The sequence below is a fragment of the Puccinia triticina genome, chromosome 8A (assembly GCF_026914185.1).
Source record: "Puccinia triticina chromosome 8A, complete sequence".
Taxonomy (NCBI): Eukaryota; Fungi; Basidiomycota; class Pucciniomycetes; order Pucciniales; family Pucciniaceae; genus Puccinia; species Puccinia triticina.
Window position 1 is genome coordinate 4,251,913 of NC_070565.1, and position 18,808 is coordinate 4,270,720.

General features: G+C 46.6%; 5 protein-coding genes across 5 annotated transcripts; 4 read left to right on the plus strand and 1 right to left on the minus strand.

Moving 5' to 3' along the window:
• Nucleotides 1-1,579: 1,579 nt before the first annotated feature.
• PtA15_8A423 (uncharacterized protein) lies at nt 1,580-4,142 on the plus strand (the record flags this gene model as incomplete). Its single annotated transcript, XM_053171852.1, has 13 exons — nt 1,580-1,592; nt 1,659-1,787; nt 1,871-1,924; nt 2,005-2,042; nt 2,135-2,208; nt 2,307-2,399; nt 2,503-2,779; nt 2,842-2,978; nt 3,062-3,222; nt 3,316-3,584; nt 3,670-3,783; nt 3,925-4,041; nt 4,116-4,142. 13 exons carry the CDS (start codon nt 1,580-1,582, stop codon nt 4,140-4,142), a joined length of 1,503 nt encoding a protein of 500 aa, XP_053023074.1.
• Nucleotides 4,143-4,569: 427 nt separating this feature from the next.
• PtA15_8A424 (uncharacterized protein) lies at nt 4,570-5,772 on the minus strand (the record flags this gene model as incomplete). The annotated part of the gene is made up of 1 exon (XM_053171853.1): nt 4,570-5,772. The coding sequence occupies one exon, from the start codon at nt 5,770-5,772 to the stop codon at nt 4,570-4,572; it is 1,203 nt and encodes a 400-aa protein (XP_053023075.1).
• A 7,922-nt stretch (nt 5,773-13,694) lies between these two features.
• On the plus strand, nt 13,695-14,150 carry PtA15_8A425 (uncharacterized protein; the record flags this gene model as incomplete). Its single annotated transcript, XM_053171854.1, has 2 exons — nt 13,695-13,812; nt 13,939-14,150. 2 exons carry the CDS (start codon nt 13,695-13,697, stop codon nt 14,148-14,150), a joined length of 330 nt encoding a protein of 109 aa, XP_053023076.1.
• Nucleotides 14,151-16,425: 2,275 nt separating this feature from the next.
• Nucleotides 16,426-17,129, plus strand: PtA15_8A426 (uncharacterized protein; the record flags this gene model as incomplete). Its single annotated transcript, XM_053171855.1, has 2 exons — nt 16,426-16,937; nt 16,997-17,129. The coding sequence occupies 2 exons, from the start codon at nt 16,426-16,428 to the stop codon at nt 17,127-17,129; spliced, it is 645 nt and encodes a 214-aa protein (XP_053023077.1).
• Nucleotides 17,130-17,323: 194 nt separating this feature from the next.
• PtA15_8A427 (uncharacterized protein) lies at nt 17,324-18,127 on the plus strand (the record flags this gene model as incomplete). The annotated part of the gene is made up of 3 exons (XM_053171856.1): nt 17,324-17,522; nt 17,605-17,835; nt 17,898-18,127. 3 exons carry the CDS (start codon nt 17,324-17,326, stop codon nt 18,125-18,127), a joined length of 660 nt encoding a protein of 219 aa, XP_053023078.1.
• Between the last annotated feature and the right edge of the window lie 681 nt (nt 18,128-18,808).

An 18,808-nucleotide genomic window follows, 5' to 3' on the forward strand; every position in this document is an offset into this window, starting at 1 on the left:
CTCCACAACACGGAGAGCTTTCAGTCTGTTGAAAAATGGGGAAAAAACTGGTAAGATGAAGGAGAAAATGAGAGATTACTGAAAAAATAGTTTTTTTCTTGAAAAATCAAGTTCTTCCTGTGCCAAAGTTCACTGCTTGCAGGCAAGCCCTCCAAGGGACTGATTAAGCTTGGGTTTGGCCCGCACCTGACTTCCCTACTTTCTGAGAGAAACCAAAATCACACAATTGAAGGATGATGGCTCAACCTGAGCCAAATTTCAACTTGTTGATATCATTTACCCGGATCTGGAAAAAAAGAAAAGAAAAAAAGAATACTGCACCAGATTTTGTATCCCAAAAAAATAAGGCCTACCACATTTTTCTCCCTCTGATGGGATTAGAAGAGTATCAAACTGTTTTTTTTTCTCAAGAGCAAATTGAGGTAGATGGGAATCAGAGCACTTCCTGTTGGCATTTAGATACCTCTATATGCCCCACTAAATCCTATATGAACACAACTATCAATCACATAACCAGTGTATATGGAAGCAATGGATCCCATGCTTAGGAAAACATATCCTTCTCACCAAAAATTAGTAGTCAGGGTGATTGAAACCTGTGAGGGCTCAAGTTGCCAGCCCAACAGGAATTCATCCAGTCCTCCAATTTGTGAGAGCTACATCTCTCAATAGTAGGGATTTATTCTAAAAATGAATGATAAAAACAAATTTTGAGGAAAGAGATCAAGAGACTGACTTTAAGCAGAAGAGAAGAATTGTAACATATCTGATGAAAACCCTCCACCCCCAGGCTCAATCTCACCACCAGCACTACAAGAAAAAGTTGCACAACTGCTGTCAGTTGACATGCGAGATGCTCCAGGATAATGGCCATTCAAACTCCAATAAATTACATAACAATGTTTCTTTGCACAGTGACTATGCATCATGCACAATGACTGTGCAAGTTTTGTTGAAGGAACTTATGACAATGATTCAGCTAAACAACACCTGCTGCCTTTGAGTTTGGGCATGTCAACTGATGGCAGTTCCACAAATTTTTCTTGTAGTACAGCAGAGTGCAGCCATATTCCTTTGCAACCTGTTTCCCAATTTTATCTAAGTCCCCTCCCTGACCAGGGACAGAGAGCTTGAATTAAATTTTCTGGCTGCATTATTTAGGGAAAACAAAAATTTCATCACGGACAAGGACTTCCAAAATGTTCATCATTTACACAGTGTAGTTATGGGTCTAGTGATGTGTAACTCAAGGGTTTTATCTCACTGTTAATCAATACCAAATCATCTTTCCTAATGTGCCATGGTTTCATAGAAGAGGTGATAGGTCTCCCCTTTCCTAGACAGATCATTTGAGCCTTCTTCTCTTATGAAAATGTATGATGGTATCCAGGGGAATGAGGATGACCTGCAGCCCTGATTTAAATGTAAAGATGGATGAGTTGATGGGTGTGGTGCTTGTGGAGTGAGTCGGGTTGCAAATGAATACTGGAATTTCAGTTAAGGTCGAGGTGGCTTGCCAGCTTGAGTGGCTATTGACCGTCAACAAGAATCGACTGCTCAGTTTCCACAACACCGAACGATGGCAGACTCTAGTAAGTCATCCAAATCACAACAGTTTTTATCCATGGCAGACTACTAACTGACGAAGCTTCTCGCAGAGGAACTCGACAGCCTGGTCTCCAGACTATCGGCACTCGACCCCCAGGCCACCAAGGAAAATATCGCGCAGGTCGAATCCCTTGGACTCAAGCCAGCCCCGGTCGACGAGGCTAAAGCTGAGAAGACCAGTTCGTCCGAGGAAATCATTTCGACTTGGGGAAGGTTCAACTGCTGATCGAACTCTTTGCTTGACTTGATCGTGTATCCTTAGCCGAACCAGATGCTACCACCGCTGAAGCCAATGATGCCAAACAAAAATCAAAAGGTCCGACTACTTCTCCAATCACTCTTCATCCACTATAGAAAACATCCAAAACTCACGCTTGCTCGATTTTATTTTGAAAGCCTCCGAGCTGCTCGAGAACCTATCGCATCAAGTTGAGGTAAGCACTTGAATCAAGGACATTTTATCCCCAGGCGTGTCTCGTATTGACGATCACATCTACTATTACAACCCTTGAATTGTTCATTTCAGATAAAACTAGCAGACCAACAAGCCGACCCGAACTCGCCTCTCTATTCAGCCCAATCATTCGAAGATCTCAAGCTGTTAGTCCCATTTCTTGCTCCTCCTGATTGATTTATCTCCATACTATCTTCTGTGACTAAAGAATCGGTTTATTTGGGATGGTCGCAATGATGATCAGTGATCCGGCACTTTTGAAGGGTCTCTACAGAATGGGCTTTCAAAGACCTTCCAAGATCCAAGAACGTGCTTTGCCATTGTTACTCCAAAATCCGTGAGTGGCGCACCCTAGGTTGGAGGGCAAGAACCCACCATGTCATCTTCTGTTTGACTAACCAAAGAACTTTTTTTCATCTTCTCAATCCAATAAAATACAGTCCCAGGAATATGATCGGTCAATCCCAATCCGGGACAGGTAAAACGGCAGCCTTTGTACTGACGATGCTTTCGAGAGTCGACGTCTCTAAAAAATGCCCACAAGCCATCTGCGTCTGTCCCTCGCGAGAATTAGCGCGTCAGATCATCGATGTGGCCGAGCAAATGGGTCAATACGTCACCGGATTAACTAAACGATTGGCTAGTAAAGATACCCTCGAACGTGGTGAAAGAATCACTGAACATATCATCGTCGGAACTCCTGGGACAATCAAGGATGTTTGTTATTCCTTCTCCTTTTGCTCTATAAAAAAACTCTTCGTTGACAAGTTTCACCATAGGCTTTAACTTCCCATCGAGTTTCGGGAACTCGAGATTCGGTGATCGACCCTAGTGGGATTAAAGTTTTGGTAGCCGATGAGGCTGATGTTCTAGTTGGAACAGGTTCATTGGGTGAACAAACTATTGGAGTAAAGAAGTATGCACAAAATCTTGATTAAGCCTTCGATTGGAACTGACACATCATGGTCCACTCTCCATACTTCTATCTCCTAACACCAGTGCGATCACTCGAAGTAACACAACCGTTCAGATCGTCTTATTCTCTGCCACCTTCCCAGAACATGTCCGGAAATATGCCTCGAAGTTTGCACCCAATGCTAATGAGATCAAGCTGAAGAAAGATGAGCTCACACTAGAAGGCATCAAGCAATTCTACATGGGTCAGTCAGATACTTGTGAACCGCAAGTTCATTTTCCCCCAGGGTTGGCAGGTGCATATTGACAGAAGGGCCTCAAATTTTTCAATGGTCCAGATTGTAACAATGCGGAACATAAGTACGAAGTCCTTGTGGAGTTATACCACTTATTAACCGTCGGCCAGTCGATCATTTTCGCGCAGGAGAGGCGGACGGCCGATGAGATTGCAAACCGAATGAATAAAGATGGGCATAAGGTCGCCGTTCTGCATGGAGCGCAGATGGGCGAAGGGCGGGACCAGACGATTGACGATTTCCGAGAAGGCCGAAGTAAAGTGCTTGTGACGACTAACGTCGTTGCCAGAGGAATCGATATCTCTCAAGTCGTGAGTTCTACCCTCTCCCTAACTTATTTTAACCTTGTCGCCTCTGGACATATTTTCTCATCTTGCTCTTTTTTTGGCTTTGTAGAATTTGGTGGTCAATTACGATTTACCTAAAGATCCTCAAAAAGGCGCAGATGCAGAAACATACTTGCATCGGATTGGAAGAACTGGCAGGTTCGGGCGCAAGGGAATCTCAATCGTCAGTTCCACCTTCATTCACGCACACTCTACTCTCTCTCTCTTGATTGTAGCTTCTGTTTGGCGATAACCCAATTGATTATCTAATTGATAAAATGTTAACCACCTTGTTTCTCACTTTGGTTCTGAATGGATTCTAAAGAATTTTATTCATGACCCCAGAAGCTATCAAGACATGATGAAGATCAAAGATGAGTTACAAATCTCAGATGAGCAGTTAGTCAAAGTAGATACCAAAGATTTCGACGATATGGAGAAAGTTAGTCGCCCCGATACCACAAACCAATTAACTGCTGATGTTCATCTACTGACTGGTTTGCTGAATTTCTCTAGACTCTCAAAGCAGCTTTGAAAGCTTAACTTGGGCCTATCTAGTCTTACACGAAATCAAATTAGAAAATACATGTGTAGGACGGCAGCCCATTGAAATCCATTTCCACTCTTTTTTGTCTTATTCAGATCTCATGATACATGTTGTCTCCACTCTTGCTCCAAAATATATCTGTTACCCATGCTAGTTTCCTCTTTTTCTCAAGTCTCAATCTAGGGATCTTGCTCTACAATCTTCTTTTGCACGCTGTTATGACGACCCTCAACCAGAAATATGGTTCTTCTTGTTTACGCACACATGGCCTGCCAAGACCTCTTGTTCCTCTTTGGGAACACCGGAAGAAAATTGTTCGAAAAAAAAAAAGTTCTGCAATGTTTGATAAATTTGGGAGTTTTTTTTCTAGTGAAGAAACAATGTTGTAAAAACAGAAAAGGGTTTGCATTCAGATTACAACTGTTATTCTGTAGGAGTGGGTTGATCAGGAGAGGATTGATCCGGGGCAGGAGCATCTTGTTGAGCTTGATCTTCAAGAGTTTTCTGAAAGCCTTTGAGGGTATGAACTAATTGAGAAGCTCTGGCTTGATTAAGATTAAAAAGTAGGTCGGAACTGAAGCGACTGATGATGCCGATGATTTGAGAGCGAGAGTTATCGAGGGAGTTAAGGTTGGAGAATCTTTGCAAGTCAGAGGTGTCTTTGCAGATCGAACGGTCGATGAAACCGATAAGGAACTTGATCTTCTCCTTGGATAGGTTTGGGTCGTGTGTACCGGCTGGTTTCTTAGGGGCTTCCTGTTGTTGGCTCGGATCGGGTCCATGGGCGGCAATGATTTGAAGGACTTGTTTGATCTGAGAGGGGTCGAAGTCGGCTTGACTGATGGAGAACAGCGAGCCGGTTAGGTTCTTCTTTTCCTTCATCTGCTTCTTCTTGTCTTCCGCTGCCGAAAGAGATTTGGATGCCGGATTGGACGTTGGTGGCTTCGGGGATCCTGCCGAGTATATCAACGAGTCGTACGTCTGCCTTCTTATCTTAGATTGCTTCAGCAAACTCTTCAAGACCGGTAAGATCATTTTGGTTCGTAAGACTTGTATTCGGGGTGCGCTTTTACTCCGAAGGGGATCATCGACGCTGGGCTCGAACTTGAACTCTCCGAACGGAATGGGAGTCGGATCAATCGTGGATGACGAGGATGATAAGTTTTTGACTTTGCCGCGGATCGAGTTCCATTCTCGGCAGGTTAGACCTTCGTGTCTGAACAGGAGACAGACCTGGTTGGTGGTGAAGAGGTCGAGATAGGATTCGAAGATGAACTGTTTCCGGATCGGGTAGCTTCTCGCGGGCTTGGTTGGAGAGCGCAAGACGGGCTGCTCGGCCTCCTTAACGTTTGCTAGTGAAGGTCGCCGGCCGGTCGTCTTCCGGGTCTCTTTTTTCCCCGTCCGTTCGTTCCGTGATGTTGATACGATGACTGCCGGCTGGCTGGATGGGATGAGTGCTTCGGACGTGGATATCGATCGTCCTGATATCCTTCTCCCAATCGAGAACGTCCGTCTTCCTAGCGAGGCCAGCGTCATCGGACCTTGGTTGTGTGTGGCGTGTTCACTGGAATGCGATGGGAGACTTGCACGTGCAAGACGACACTGGCTAGTGGCTGATATAAGCATTGTGTCGCAGCCTCTCATTGGAGCAGCATTATGTTTATATCCAGTTCATTCTGCATATCGGTACACGCAACAAAGTCCCTCGAGACTTCGGGCTCCCGGCTGAACTTGCGAAGCGAGACTCCAAGCCTCTCCAAGGAGGCGCAAAGCGTCTCCGAAGGAGAGCCTTTCAAGTCCCAATGGAGGACTTCCCGTCGATCTGGAAATCCAGATCTGAGCCGACATATTTCAGATTTCGCAGTGAAACCTCGGTCCCCGAAGCTCCCCGAAGGGATCCAGATTTCCAGATTCCAGATTCCCCTGCAAAATCTGGAATTCCAGATTTATTTGAAGCCGATAGGAAGTCCTCCAATCTTTGCCTGAGGCTGAGAGACATTTACACAGAAAATTCAGATTTTTGTGTTTACATCTCTTTTACTCATTTCTCTCAGCATGTAATTCAAAGCCTCCTATACCATGTCAGGGTGTAAATGGGTTGGGCCAACCCAAAACCAACCCAAGACCGGTTGGGTTTGGGCACATTCTTAAATAAAATGACAAGACCTGAATTGTAAAATTGTTGGGTTGGGTTTGGGCAGCCTATTGGGTCAGCCTGTGACCCAACTCTTCCAACAGTCAAGTTGGGGGTTTTTGGCGCCTAATAGGTTGTGTCAACCCAAGACCCAAAATAGTATGATGTTGGGTTGGGTTTGGGCAGCATATTTTCAAATCTGCCTGGACCCAACCCAACCCACACTAAATGTTGGGTTGGGTTTGGGTGCTGTTTTGCAACCCAAACCCAACCTGTTTACACCCATGTTGTAGCCCTGATTCTCAGCTTTCTTGTACATATTTTTTCAATTAAATTTGTTGCAAAATTGCTGCTCAATGGCCATTCCTGTGAGAGCATTCAAATTTGTTAGCTTCACTTTTCTGTCTGCAACCACCAAAAACCCCACTTCACGTGTTGACACAACAAAACTCACCCCCCTCTCACTCATCAGAAAATAATTTCCCCCCGCCCTCTTCCCTGGGCAGCCAGATGCCCCCTCCTCACTGCCCCCCTGATCAATCTCAACCACCCGGCGCGCCCCCCGCAGACAAGTTGGATATGATGGATAATCTGGAGATTCAAATACCTCCTTGACCGGCTGTCCAACCACCATTGTCCAGCCTGCACATCTTGCTGACCAAGGTGCTCGATGACACATCCTGTGACGCAAATGACACGATTTTGTTAGACAGCAGATTTGTAGATCTCTTCCTGGAGCTATTGGCGAACAATGACCAGATGTTGCAACATTTGGAGTCCACGTTCAACCAACTCAACGCCAAGATAGACCCTATGATCAGACGGCTTGCCAAGGTCAAAACCCTCCTAAAAACCAGCTCAAGACTCTCTGCCCAGCCCGTTCACAAGCCCACCGCTAACACAATCAAATCATTTGCGGCCGCTGCCTTGGCAAACCTTGATGGTTCCAGTCACACACCAAAGACACCCCCCCCCCCTGCTCAGGTCATCGCCTTGTTGAAACCAAAACACATGATCATACACTCAAACACCGCCAATCCAACCCTCAATGATGTGCCCAGTGGGGCCCTGTTCCAGAAAGCAAACGGGGCTCTACTCGGACTCAACACTTGTGTTGATGGAGAATTAGTAGCTATCCGTGGGGCAAGCGTGATGCTCTCAAGCAACATGTCATTCTACACAAAGAACCAAGCCCACCAAAAGTGGCTAATGGACAACAAGCACTTATGGTCAAAAACCATCCACCCGGATTTGGATTCAACACCCAGTGGGCTAGCACCATGAAAAAATTGATGTGAATAGGCACTGCCAGCATATTTGGCTGGGTTGAAGTCATCCCAGTTTAACTGGGATGCACTCAACCAATTTAAACTTGGTTGATCTCAACCAATTTAATATAAACCCAAGGGGGGTACCTTGGATTTATATTTCATCAGTTCAGATCACCCAAGTTTAAATTGGTTGAGTGCATCCCAGTTTAACTGGGATAACCTCAACCCAGCCAATTGTGCTGGAAGTGAGGTGTCAGGTGACATTCAGTAAAATATGCTGAAATTCCAGTGGTACTCCAGCATTACTCCCCTTGAATAAAAATGAACCCTTTGTCATCATCAGAGGGTTCTACCACTTTTCCATCATTGTATGTTTGGAGTTAAGGTTGGAGTTAGCTTCACGTTACCTACCACCTAGTCCCCTCATGTTTTTCATGGTGTAGGTTGTAGCCAAGCCTGATCAAAGGATTCCTTAGATCAATGGGGGGTTCAAAATTAAAATCCAGTTCTCCAGGAGCTCGCGCAGGTCCCAGATTCCAGGAAAAAAATCCCCTGCCAAAAAAGAGGTTCTGGGCTATCAACTTTGAATGCCCCATGTTGGTCAAAAGCCACCTGTACTCGCATTCCTGAGCATCAGGTCTGGCAGTCTGGGGTTTCAGGAAGTCCCCTCCCACAACCGGGGTCCCGAAGTTCTGTCAAAAAAAAATCCGGCTTGGTTTCCCTGCAGTCATAATCAGAATCCACAGCATTCAAAAGGGTGTATGTAGTATACCACATACCCTACTGGAAGCACCACTCTCCTCCGTTGACCAGCACTGGCTGGTCAGCCAAAGCAGTAGACACGGGCCACCGGGAGCAACATATTCCCATCAATGGCCAGTCCATTTGTTCATTGGGAGGAGTACGCTGGTCTGTTTGTTCATAATTGGGAGCTCATGTACTCCTCAATATGATTGGTTATTTCCAGCAAGTTAGAGGAACTTACTCCTCTCAATGACCGGTTCGTTCCAGCCATCAAGGGAGCATGTACTCCTCCCAATGACCGGAACAAACAGGTCATCAAGAGGAGTATGCACTTTTCTAGATGACCGGAACGGGCCGGTCATACAGGGAAGTGATTACTCATATCACTTCCCTTGATGAACGGTTCATTCTGATTGTTGGGAGGAGTAAATACTCCCTCAATGACCAGCCCGTCATGGCCACCGAGAGAAGTAATCATTTTCCTCAATGACCGGTTTGTTCTGGTCATCTTGAGAGGTACATACATACTCCTCTCAATGTCCGGTTTGTTCCGGTCATCTTGAGGAGTACATATATAACCGGAACAAACCGGTCATCAAGGATTATAGCAAATGGCTATTGATGTCCAGCACGGACCCGGCGTTAAGGGAGGAGTGCACTACTATCAATGACCAGGCCAGCCATTAAGAATATACAGCCTACTGACCGGCCATTGGTCATGGTGGAGTGTGTATGTACTCCGCTCAATGAATGGCTTGTGCCGGCCATCAAGGGTGCAGTGAGCTGCCCCAATGGCCGGTTCTTTCTGTCATGTGTATACGGTTGAGGAGGATAGGCCCCACTATACTTGTGGGTCGAGGGTGGCCGGGGTGTGGAAAAAGTCTTTGATGAAGTTGTTTCCTGTTGTTTTGGCCTGATTCCTGGACCTGGAACGACCCTCCTGGAGCCTCTTGCTAAGCAGGCCCCCAGGTCCCCAGGAGAGCTTCCAGGTCTGATTTTTTTCCTGGATTTTCGGACCTGGAAAGCTTACTGGATCAATTTTGAACCCCCCTAATACTGTCTGTAAATTACAGTGTTAAAGTAGTGTATCCTATTCTTATACACTGAAAATAAAAAGCTGTGTCAACTGTGAGCAGTTGACCTGCGGTAACTCTGAGGAAGCTTGTGGTGTTACACCAGCCTTACTCAAGGTTTGACTCAACCCAAGCTTCAATGCACCTTGAACAGTGAATGTGCCAATGAAGGCACTTGTGCATTCAGGTGGAGTTACAATGGCAGCTTGGATTGAGTATCCTGCATGTCAACTGCAAGCAGTTGACCAAGTTTTTTTTGCAGTGAGAGAGTTGTATGCTTCTACTCCATACACCCACAAACTGGACCATATCATGTACCATCTTATGTATTTCAGTCCCTGTCTCAGTTGTATTCTCTTTTACTTCACTGAATGATTATTATATATTGACTCAATTCTCCTGGACTATGTCCTTGCCATCTTGTCATCTCTCACTTAGTATTCATGTCACTCAAGTTCCCCTCAACACACAGAACTGATGGGCAATCAATGTATTTGAGCGGATGATAATGTATGCAGAAGGGTTGAGGGATGTGGGTAGGCTATTTCCAAATCTGATCCAACCCAACCCAACCCAAGTTAGACATTGGGTTGGATTTGGGCACGGTTTTTGGACCTGAGCACGACCCATTTGCATCCTGAAGTGTGGCGCAGATGGGGGTAAAAAAGAACCTGTGTAAGCAAGCGGATGTGGCCAAAAAATATCCGGACACCCGCTGGTTTTTCCCAGAATTTCAGAAATCCACATCTGAATCCGCATCCGCTGGCCTGAGTGGATAGTCAATAACCGTGGAGTGCGCAAAAAAGCCATCTCTACTCATTATAGATGGCAAACAGGTACTTATTGGCACCACAGGTACCCGCCGGCGGGTGCCAGTGTCCACAATTCTGGTGGGGAGGACGGCAGGTACCTGGACGGGTACCTGCGGCGCCGGTCAGCCGGTCATCAAAGAGGATAAAACCTCCCAATGACCGGTCAGACAGTCATCAAAGAGGATACAACCTCTCAATGACAGGCAAGTAGAGATGGCACTTGGCACCCGCCACACTTCAGCACATAATTCCATGCGCTTGTACCCATTTCGCGCGTGCAGCTCCCTGAATATACTTTTACTAAAATGGAACCCCTGGCACCCGCCATGGGTGCCTGCAGGCGTATAAAATTATGTGCTGAAGTGTGACGGGTGCCAAGTGCCATCTCTAGTAAGCCAGTCATCAAAGAGGCAACAACCTCTTGATGACCGGTTAGCAAGTCATTGAAGAGGCTACAAATTCTCTAACCGGTCATTGCAGGGGATAAAAACTCTCAATGAACGGTCAGATGGTGTTGAAATAAAAGTGTGCCACCTGATAAGAAGCGATGCTCTGCCTCCTTTCTAGATAACTCCGGGTTTGTATGGTTACCAACTCTGGAATCCCGCAACATAAATACTCTTCAGCACTCCGCGTTGAGCCTGATACAATCTGTCTATGTTATGGCCTGGGTTGGGTCTCGTGAGGTGGAGAGGGAGGATCGTCTCTTCTGCGGGTGTCTAGCTGTAATAAGTAGATTGCTAGATGGGGAGAGTGTGATGCTCTCTCCCTGGCGTCTCTATGTAGTAGAGACGCGTGACATGTGGATACAACGTGTAACATGTCTTTGGGCCCCCGGCTAGTGCAAGGCGCGCTGCGCAGCTCATAACAGTCTAGTCTATGCAATGTTCAGCCTCTCTGATTGCACACACAAAAAAATCCGCAAGTAAGAAGTTAGGTGGTAAAAAACTCTCTGTAGTGTGGCAATACGCAAAAGTCCCATAAAGATAGCAGTAACTACAATAATACCGTAAAGTGAGTAGTATGTAGAATGCTAGAATGAAGAAGTGAGAGAAAATTCCCTATTCCTCCACTCCCTCCACCTGCATAACTACACTCCTAGCTGACGTCGCCCGCATCCTTCCTTTCCCGCACTTGCCAAAACTCCGCATGCATCACTTCCCAGCCTAGTACATCTCTGACACCTGTTCTCCCGCATCCTCTGACTAGCCTCCAACTTCAGTCTCTACCTGGCGCGTCCGCCCCAACATCATCTGCTTCTGCTGCCCCAGTTCACCTGGTGCCGGTCCACCCGGTCCGCACTATTCAGTCTGTCCAAAAGTCCCGCCAAAGGCCTACTCCAACCATTTGGCTAAGTCCGCGCGTCTGGAGTGTGGCTCAAACCCCGGCCCCGCAGCTTGCCCTGTTTGCCAACTTTCCACGTGCTTTTGTAAGCTGTACATTCAAGGTTTCCCTCAGCCTACATATGGGACGCATAAGCACACATGCTTATTGTCTGGTTTGGATATGTAGACTGAGAATTTGCTCAGCCACCCCACTGCATTCCCACATGTGCTGCAGTGAGCAGACATTCTACACTGCTCACCTATATAAATCACCACACCGGTAATTGAAGAGGCTACAATCTCTCAATGACTGGTAAACCGGTCATCAAAGAGGATACAAACGCTCAAGCCTAGCAAGCCCAGGTACCTCCCCCTCTGCACCCGGGTGCGGGTGTGAGAAATTTGTGAAAAAAAAGGGGGTACCCGGGTGCCATATGCCATCTCTACTACTCATGACTCACAGTGGAATTGATTTGTAATGTCAAATTTACAAAAGGACCAATCCCAAAGGTGCATGGCACAGAGCAGTCCCCTTGATTACTGGTCCTGGTTGCTGAGGAGTTTGTACTCTAACAACAACCAGTTGTGCCAGTTGACCAGCTAACAAAAACCAGTTGTGCCAGTTCACAAGAGGAGTGTGTAGTAGTGTACTCTTATCAATGTCCAAGGAAAAATCATCAAGATTGATGTGTACTCACACTGGCATCAAGATGCATCAAGAGGTCATCAAGAAGCCATTGATAGGAGTTATCAACATTCATGGAGGGGCCTACCAGCCTGGGTGGTTACCCTTGTTTTTTTTCTCCTGAATCTCAACACCCACACCCGTACCCAGCACCCATTGGCGGGTAGGGGTACCTGTGAGAGTAAACTGGTACCCGCTAGAAGGTGTGGCCAAGTGCCATATCTACTCTAATTTTATCATAGCTGATGCAATGACCAGTATCTCATCAGACAGCATACCAAGAAGCTTGCTGTCACATTCAGATCATTCATTGAAACAGCTTCAAAATAGATTTATTGATATGTTTGGTTGATCAGCAAGAGTTTGTTTGGGATGTATATTCTCCAAGTCAAATCTCAAATCCTGGAGTACACATGTGAGGTGATATACATTTTTTTTGAGATAAAATGTGCTTATTACCAATCTAATACCAACGGTCAAACAGATACTATAAAATACAGTATCTTCAGATACTTGTGTATTGTATCTGTTGAAAAATAAAAAATTGTAAATACAAATGTATTGTATCTGCCTGAAATACCATAGTATTGTATCAATCCCACTTTCTTAAATCCACAGAATCCTAGAATTCTGGATCTAAGTTTTGGGGTGTTTTATTTACAGAATTACAACAAAAAATAGCTTGAGCACACAACAATTGAACACAAGCACCAGTTGGAATCCCCAAAGACCCAAAGGCCCTATGGATGACCCTCCAGCTGTGCCGCAGCAACGAGCAAAAAAGGGCCGGTTGTTAGAGTAGTCCAGGAAGGGCCTAATCAAGCAATTAGGGGGCTCCCAGGGAGGGGGTAGGACGAAACCGTATCCCCTGGGGCAAACAGCTTCATCAACTCTTCCCCTTTAAATACCCACCAACAAGCGGAACTCATTTCTGGCCGGTTGTTGCTCATTTTCCTTTGCCAGGTCACTGTCACCATTGCCCCGCCTTGTCACCCCGCACACCAACTTTCCCTTTGTTCAGCCACCCAGCATGTCCTCCACAACCACCACTTGCAGCCCTGTTTTGCCACATGCGCCCTCAATCAGACCATTCCAGCTCACCCGGGTCCACTCTATTTAGCCTACGACCTTTGTCTCCTCATCTCGACTGATCCAGATGCCACGCGCAAGGTTTTGCCATCACTACCGTTGCCTCAACAAACAACCACCACCCCGGCGTTACTCGGCTCGCCCTCGGGCCTTGACAGACGCTTTGGCTTGCTATTGGGACTTCCGCATCGGTCAACAGTCCCGATTACAAAAGAAATCGTCCCCAAAGTAGTATCGGACTAGAGCTTAAATATGCTGGGCGCCCTGCCACAACTCACGCAATCCACCGGCTTATTGCCCCCGTTCAGCCCAGGTGGTTTACAGGCCCAAAAGCATATAGCTGCTGAAGACTTTGAAAATCTCCCCACCAATGTGATCCCTTTGAGTTGCTTTGACCAGCGGCCAATCAGGCCCAATGGCTACGTTTGGAGCCAAATGTGACTTGGATGCCAATCTATCTTTTCAAACTGGTCAACATCTTCAGGGATCATCAACGGGTGGCAAAGCTGGATTCCATCACTCATTTGGGCCCGGTTGGTCGCTCGGAACCCTTGTTGAATGGCGGGAGTCAGACTGGTGAGCTAACTGTACATGGTCCTTTTTTGATACCTTGTTAAACTGAACTTGCAATGATAATCTACCTACTCCGTCGCTTGCAGGTACCGAAACTGTGGTGCTCGGGGGCAGGCCTGCGATGGCACCCACGCCAATTGTTGGCGCGGCGTCGAATGAATTAAGCGAGCTGGCTGCTGGGGGTAGCGGCGCTAACGGCACACGGACTATCACTGCATCGTCGTCGAAATCTGAGAAGCCTGCCTCGTCCTCTGCTGCATCAAAACTTCACCGCACGTTCAACCAGCATTGTAATTAGGTCAAGGAAATCGACCTCGTCGTCCGCTTTGAGATCTTAATCGTTAAAATGACCTTGCTCCCAGGCATCTCAGGCTTGCAGTTTTGCAGAATTTTGGGTAACGCTGGGCAGTACCAAACTTTTGGTGATTTGTCTCTCTCTGACCCCCCTTCTTTCCTTCTTTAGCGTTCATGTAATTGAGGCTTGATTGAACTTTTTGGGATTGGGATTTGATCGGTCTACCTAGCTCGTCGGATTCTAAAGGAACTCAACTTTGATTGATCTTTTATTTTTTGCGGAGGATGTACTTCTTGGGTGCACCTTAGGGGCCACAGATCCAGCCCAGTCCCAGGGACCAAAAAGTTAATTTTTGGATGGCTTTCGATCTCTCTGCAGGGGCATTATTCGGTGCACCTGTGTCCACTAAATTTTCCGGCTTTAAGCCGAAGAAGAAACCGGCAACATCTTCGGCTTGAAACCGTATGCTCAGCTGAGCTGTGTGAGCTCATGTGAAAACCAGCTCACCCAGCTCAAATTCAGCTCACATTTGCAGGGCTCAATCAGCACACCCTGCATGGAATTTTCCAGCTCATGTGGCAGGGCAATTTCCAGCTCACCCAGCTCATTTGGCAGGGCAATTTCCAGCTCAGCCAGCTCATTTGGCAGGGCAATTTCCAGCTCAGCCAGCTCATTTGGCAGGGCAATTTCCAGCTCACCCAGCTCATTTGGCAGGGCAATTTCCAGCTCACCCAGCTCATTTGGCAGGGCAATTTCCAGCTCACCCAGCTCATTCCACAGGGAAATTTCCAGCTCACCCAGCTCATTCCACAGGGAAATTTCCAGCTCACCCAGCTCATTCAGCAGGGAAAATTCCAGCTCACCCAGCTCATCTGGACAGGCAATTTCCAGCTCACCCAGCTCATTTGGAAGGGCAATTTCCAGCTCACCCAGCTCATCTGGCAGGGCAATTTCCAGCTCACCCAGCTCATTCCGCAGGGAAATTTCCAGCTCACCCAGCTCATTTGGCAGGGCAATTTCCAGCTCACCCAGCACATTCCGCAGGGAAATTTCCAGCTCACTCAGCTCATCCGGCAGGGCAATTTCCGGCTCACCCAGCTCATTTGGCAGGGCAATTTCCAGCTCACCCAGCTCATTCCGCAGGGCAATTTCCAGCTCACCCAGCTCATCTGGCAGGAAAAGTTCCAGCTCACCCAGCTCATTCCGCAGGGAAATTTCCAGCTCACCCAGCTCATTCCGCAGGGAAATCTCCAGCTCACCCAGCTCATTCCGCAGGGCAATTTCCAGCTCACCCAGCTCATCTGGCAGGAAAAGTTCCAGCTCACCCAGCTCATTCCGCAGGGAAATTTCCAGCTCACCCAGCTCATTCCGCAGGGAAATCTCCAGCTCACCCAGCTCATTCCGCAGGGAAATTTCCAGCTCACCCAGCTCATTTGGCAGGGCAATTTCCAGCTCACCCATCTCATTCCGCGGGGAAATTTCCAGCTCACCCAGCTCATTCTGCTGGGAAAGTTCCAGCTCACCCAGCTCATTTGGCAGGGCAATTTCCAGCTCACCCATCTCATACCGCAGGGAAATTTCCAGCTCACTCAGCTCATCCGGCAGGGCAATTTCCGGCTCACCCAGCTCATTTGGCAGGGCAATTTCCAGCTCACCCAGCTCATTCCGCAGGGAAATTTCCAGCTCACTCAGCTCATTCCGCAGGGAAATTTCCAGCTCACCCAGCTCATTCTGCAGGGAAATTTCCAGCTCAGCTCATTTGGCAGGGCAATTTCCAGCTCACCCAGCTCATCTGGCAGGGAAAGTTCCAGCTCACCCAGCTCATTTGGCAGGGCAATTTCCAGCTCACCCATCTCATTCCGCAGGGAAATTTCCAGCTCACCCAGCTCATTCCGCAGGGAAATTTCCAGCTCACCCAGCTCATCTGGCATTGGTCTTTGGATGCCAATTTTTTGGGGATGTGGTGAGGGATGAACCACAAAATGGATGAGGAGAAAGGTAAGAGCAAGGCCTTTCTCATTGTATTTTCCATGGCACAATAGCTATTGCAGAATTAGATTTTTTTTTCTCTGCCAAATGTGAAAAACTGGTCACCCCAAAAAAGTCTGCTGTTTCCAAGTCCCCCCTTTGGAGGCAGGGGCACCGCAGCCCGGAGGGACTTTTTTAAGTTTGCTGCATCAAGCTCCAGCTCTCTGTAACCTACAGCTGACGCATCCAAACCCAGTACACAACCTAATTTTTGAACGGCCAAGCCAGTACCCTCTCACCAAACCCCACAATGGCAGCAACTCGATCAGCAAGATCCGCCAAAACCAGCAGCAAATCCAAGAAAAAAAGTTCAACTTCAACCCAGGCTGCAACCAATCCAAAGAAGGGCGGGGTAGGAGGAAAAGCTAACTCTTCTAAAAAGAATCCTAGAATTTGTACTAGGAAGAACTTGCAATTGGATACAGATGACGAGTACAACTCAAGCAACAATCAAGAAGAAACGGTACGCACTGGAAAGTCCAAACCGGGCCCGAACGATCCGCCCCAAACCGAAAGAAATCAATCTCCTCCGCACCACAATAACTTGGTCGGTTTAACCCTTGAAAACTTTGGTAGCCAATTGGACAGTTGGTCTATACAACAACTTCGCCAAGCCTCTCAGCAAAACAAAGATATCCACTCTAATTGGATTCCACCCGAAGTTCAAGACGCACTTACATTGCTTAAACAAAATTATATAAAAAGCAAGCTCATGCTTGCATTGATTGGACATGTTAGTGAAGCAACTGTGAATAAATCGCTGTAAGTCCGCTCATTTTTTGCACAAGTGCATTACATATTTAAATCCTTCTGCCCTATAGTGGCAAAAATAAACCCCCAAGGCGAAAATGCTCCTGGAATCGCTTCTTGGCCTTCAGCTTGGAGAGTGCAAAAACTCCTGGTAAGTTTCCTCCCACCCTCACCCAGCCTCACAAACCTAGCAATCATGTTTAATACTAATTCCCTATCTCCCATTAGTCCCCCCAAGGGGATGCCCAGTTGGGTGGGATGAAAGAAACACCCACCTCGGGAATGTGTGGTCGGGCCTTTCTAAGGATGAAAAATCAGTTTTTAGCGCGGCGGTCTTTCAATACTTCTCAAAAATACCATGCCAGGTTGAAGAAGACGATGACAACGATGAGGAAGAAATGGAGCTTACCCCATACGAGATTGAACTCTACGAGCCCCTCTACAGAGCTTTGGTAAACCAGGAGAAAGTTGATTTGATAATTTTGAAGGGATCCAATTCCGGTATCAACAATGCTGAAGCATTCAAACAGGCGGAGAAGCGAATGCAAAATTTAAACAAAGAAGTCAGTATCAATCAGAAACTTTTATCATCTTTTTGTAAGCTTGAACTAACAGATTTAACATTACTAGCTATTTAATGCTTCCAATTTATACAATACGACCTATTACCTCCTCACAGCAACCAGAAAAACCGGTGCAAACAGTTTTTGTCGAGAGTGGTCAAACAATGCAGCTTGGCTCACTCTTGCTGAGAAAAAGTGGAAAGCTAAGGAGCAATTTGAGGCGTATAGTCATGGACAAGATATTCAAGATGCGGTGGAGGAGGCAAATGGAGTTTGCATGGCAAAGAAGAAAAAACCGGCTGACAAGATGAAGACTGACCTTCGAGCAGCTCTGAACAAAACCCTTGGTGAGCTTTTAAGCAAGAAAAACTTCTAAAAACTATTCATCAGTTGATGGTTTGTTTCTTAGCAACTGCCCTTGGTGTTTCGGTGGAAGGTTGCATATTTCCAAAACAAAAAGATCCGGTTTCTATCTTACGCAAAAAACATCCACACTTGAGGATAGTCCTCTCCGAAGGTTCTCAGCTAAAGGCTGAAGAATTAATGGCTGGTTTTGATGGCCTCCAATTCCCCAAAAGAAAACAATGGCTTGCCGACATCAAAAGCGGAGCATTCCAGATTCTACCCATTGAGAATTAGACGTTGTAACCATTCTTTTGCTCAAATCACATGTTTTTGAGAAAACAATTATTTCCTCCTCTGGACTGGATATCACATTTGATTTTTTGAATGCACCTATATCATCCTCTCAAAATAAAACCATTCTTCTACTCTTTTATCCCCACTTGACTCTTGTCCCAATCAAAAGAAACAGTTTGTCAATCCGGATACAGTTTGTCAATCCGGATACAGTTTGTCAATCCCAATACAGTTTTTCAATCCAAATCTCACATTTAATTGTTGGGGAGCCATGATATCTAAGCTGATCTGATACTGATTCACTATGCTTTTTGTTATCTGATTTCATGGAGTTGGAGGAAGATGGGGATTACGAGGAGGGGGAGATTTTACAGCAGGAAGAATTACAGCCCCCTTTCGGAATGGACGGCGCAATTGATGGCGGAATGGATGGCTTGGGAGAAAATGAAATGGACCTGGTGTAAAAGCCATCTACTTTTGTTGCAGTTCCATCACTATCTTTGCAAATCCAAAATCCAAATCCCAATGGGGTCGGTCCCAATTGATGCAGCCCTGAATAAAAACAAGCCCACCTGGGAAAAGCAGGAATGCAAGCGCCCCGACTTATACGCCTGGTTTGCATGGGTCCCACAACATGATGGCGGGTTGACTTATACGCCTCACCCCCCACCATGCAGCGCA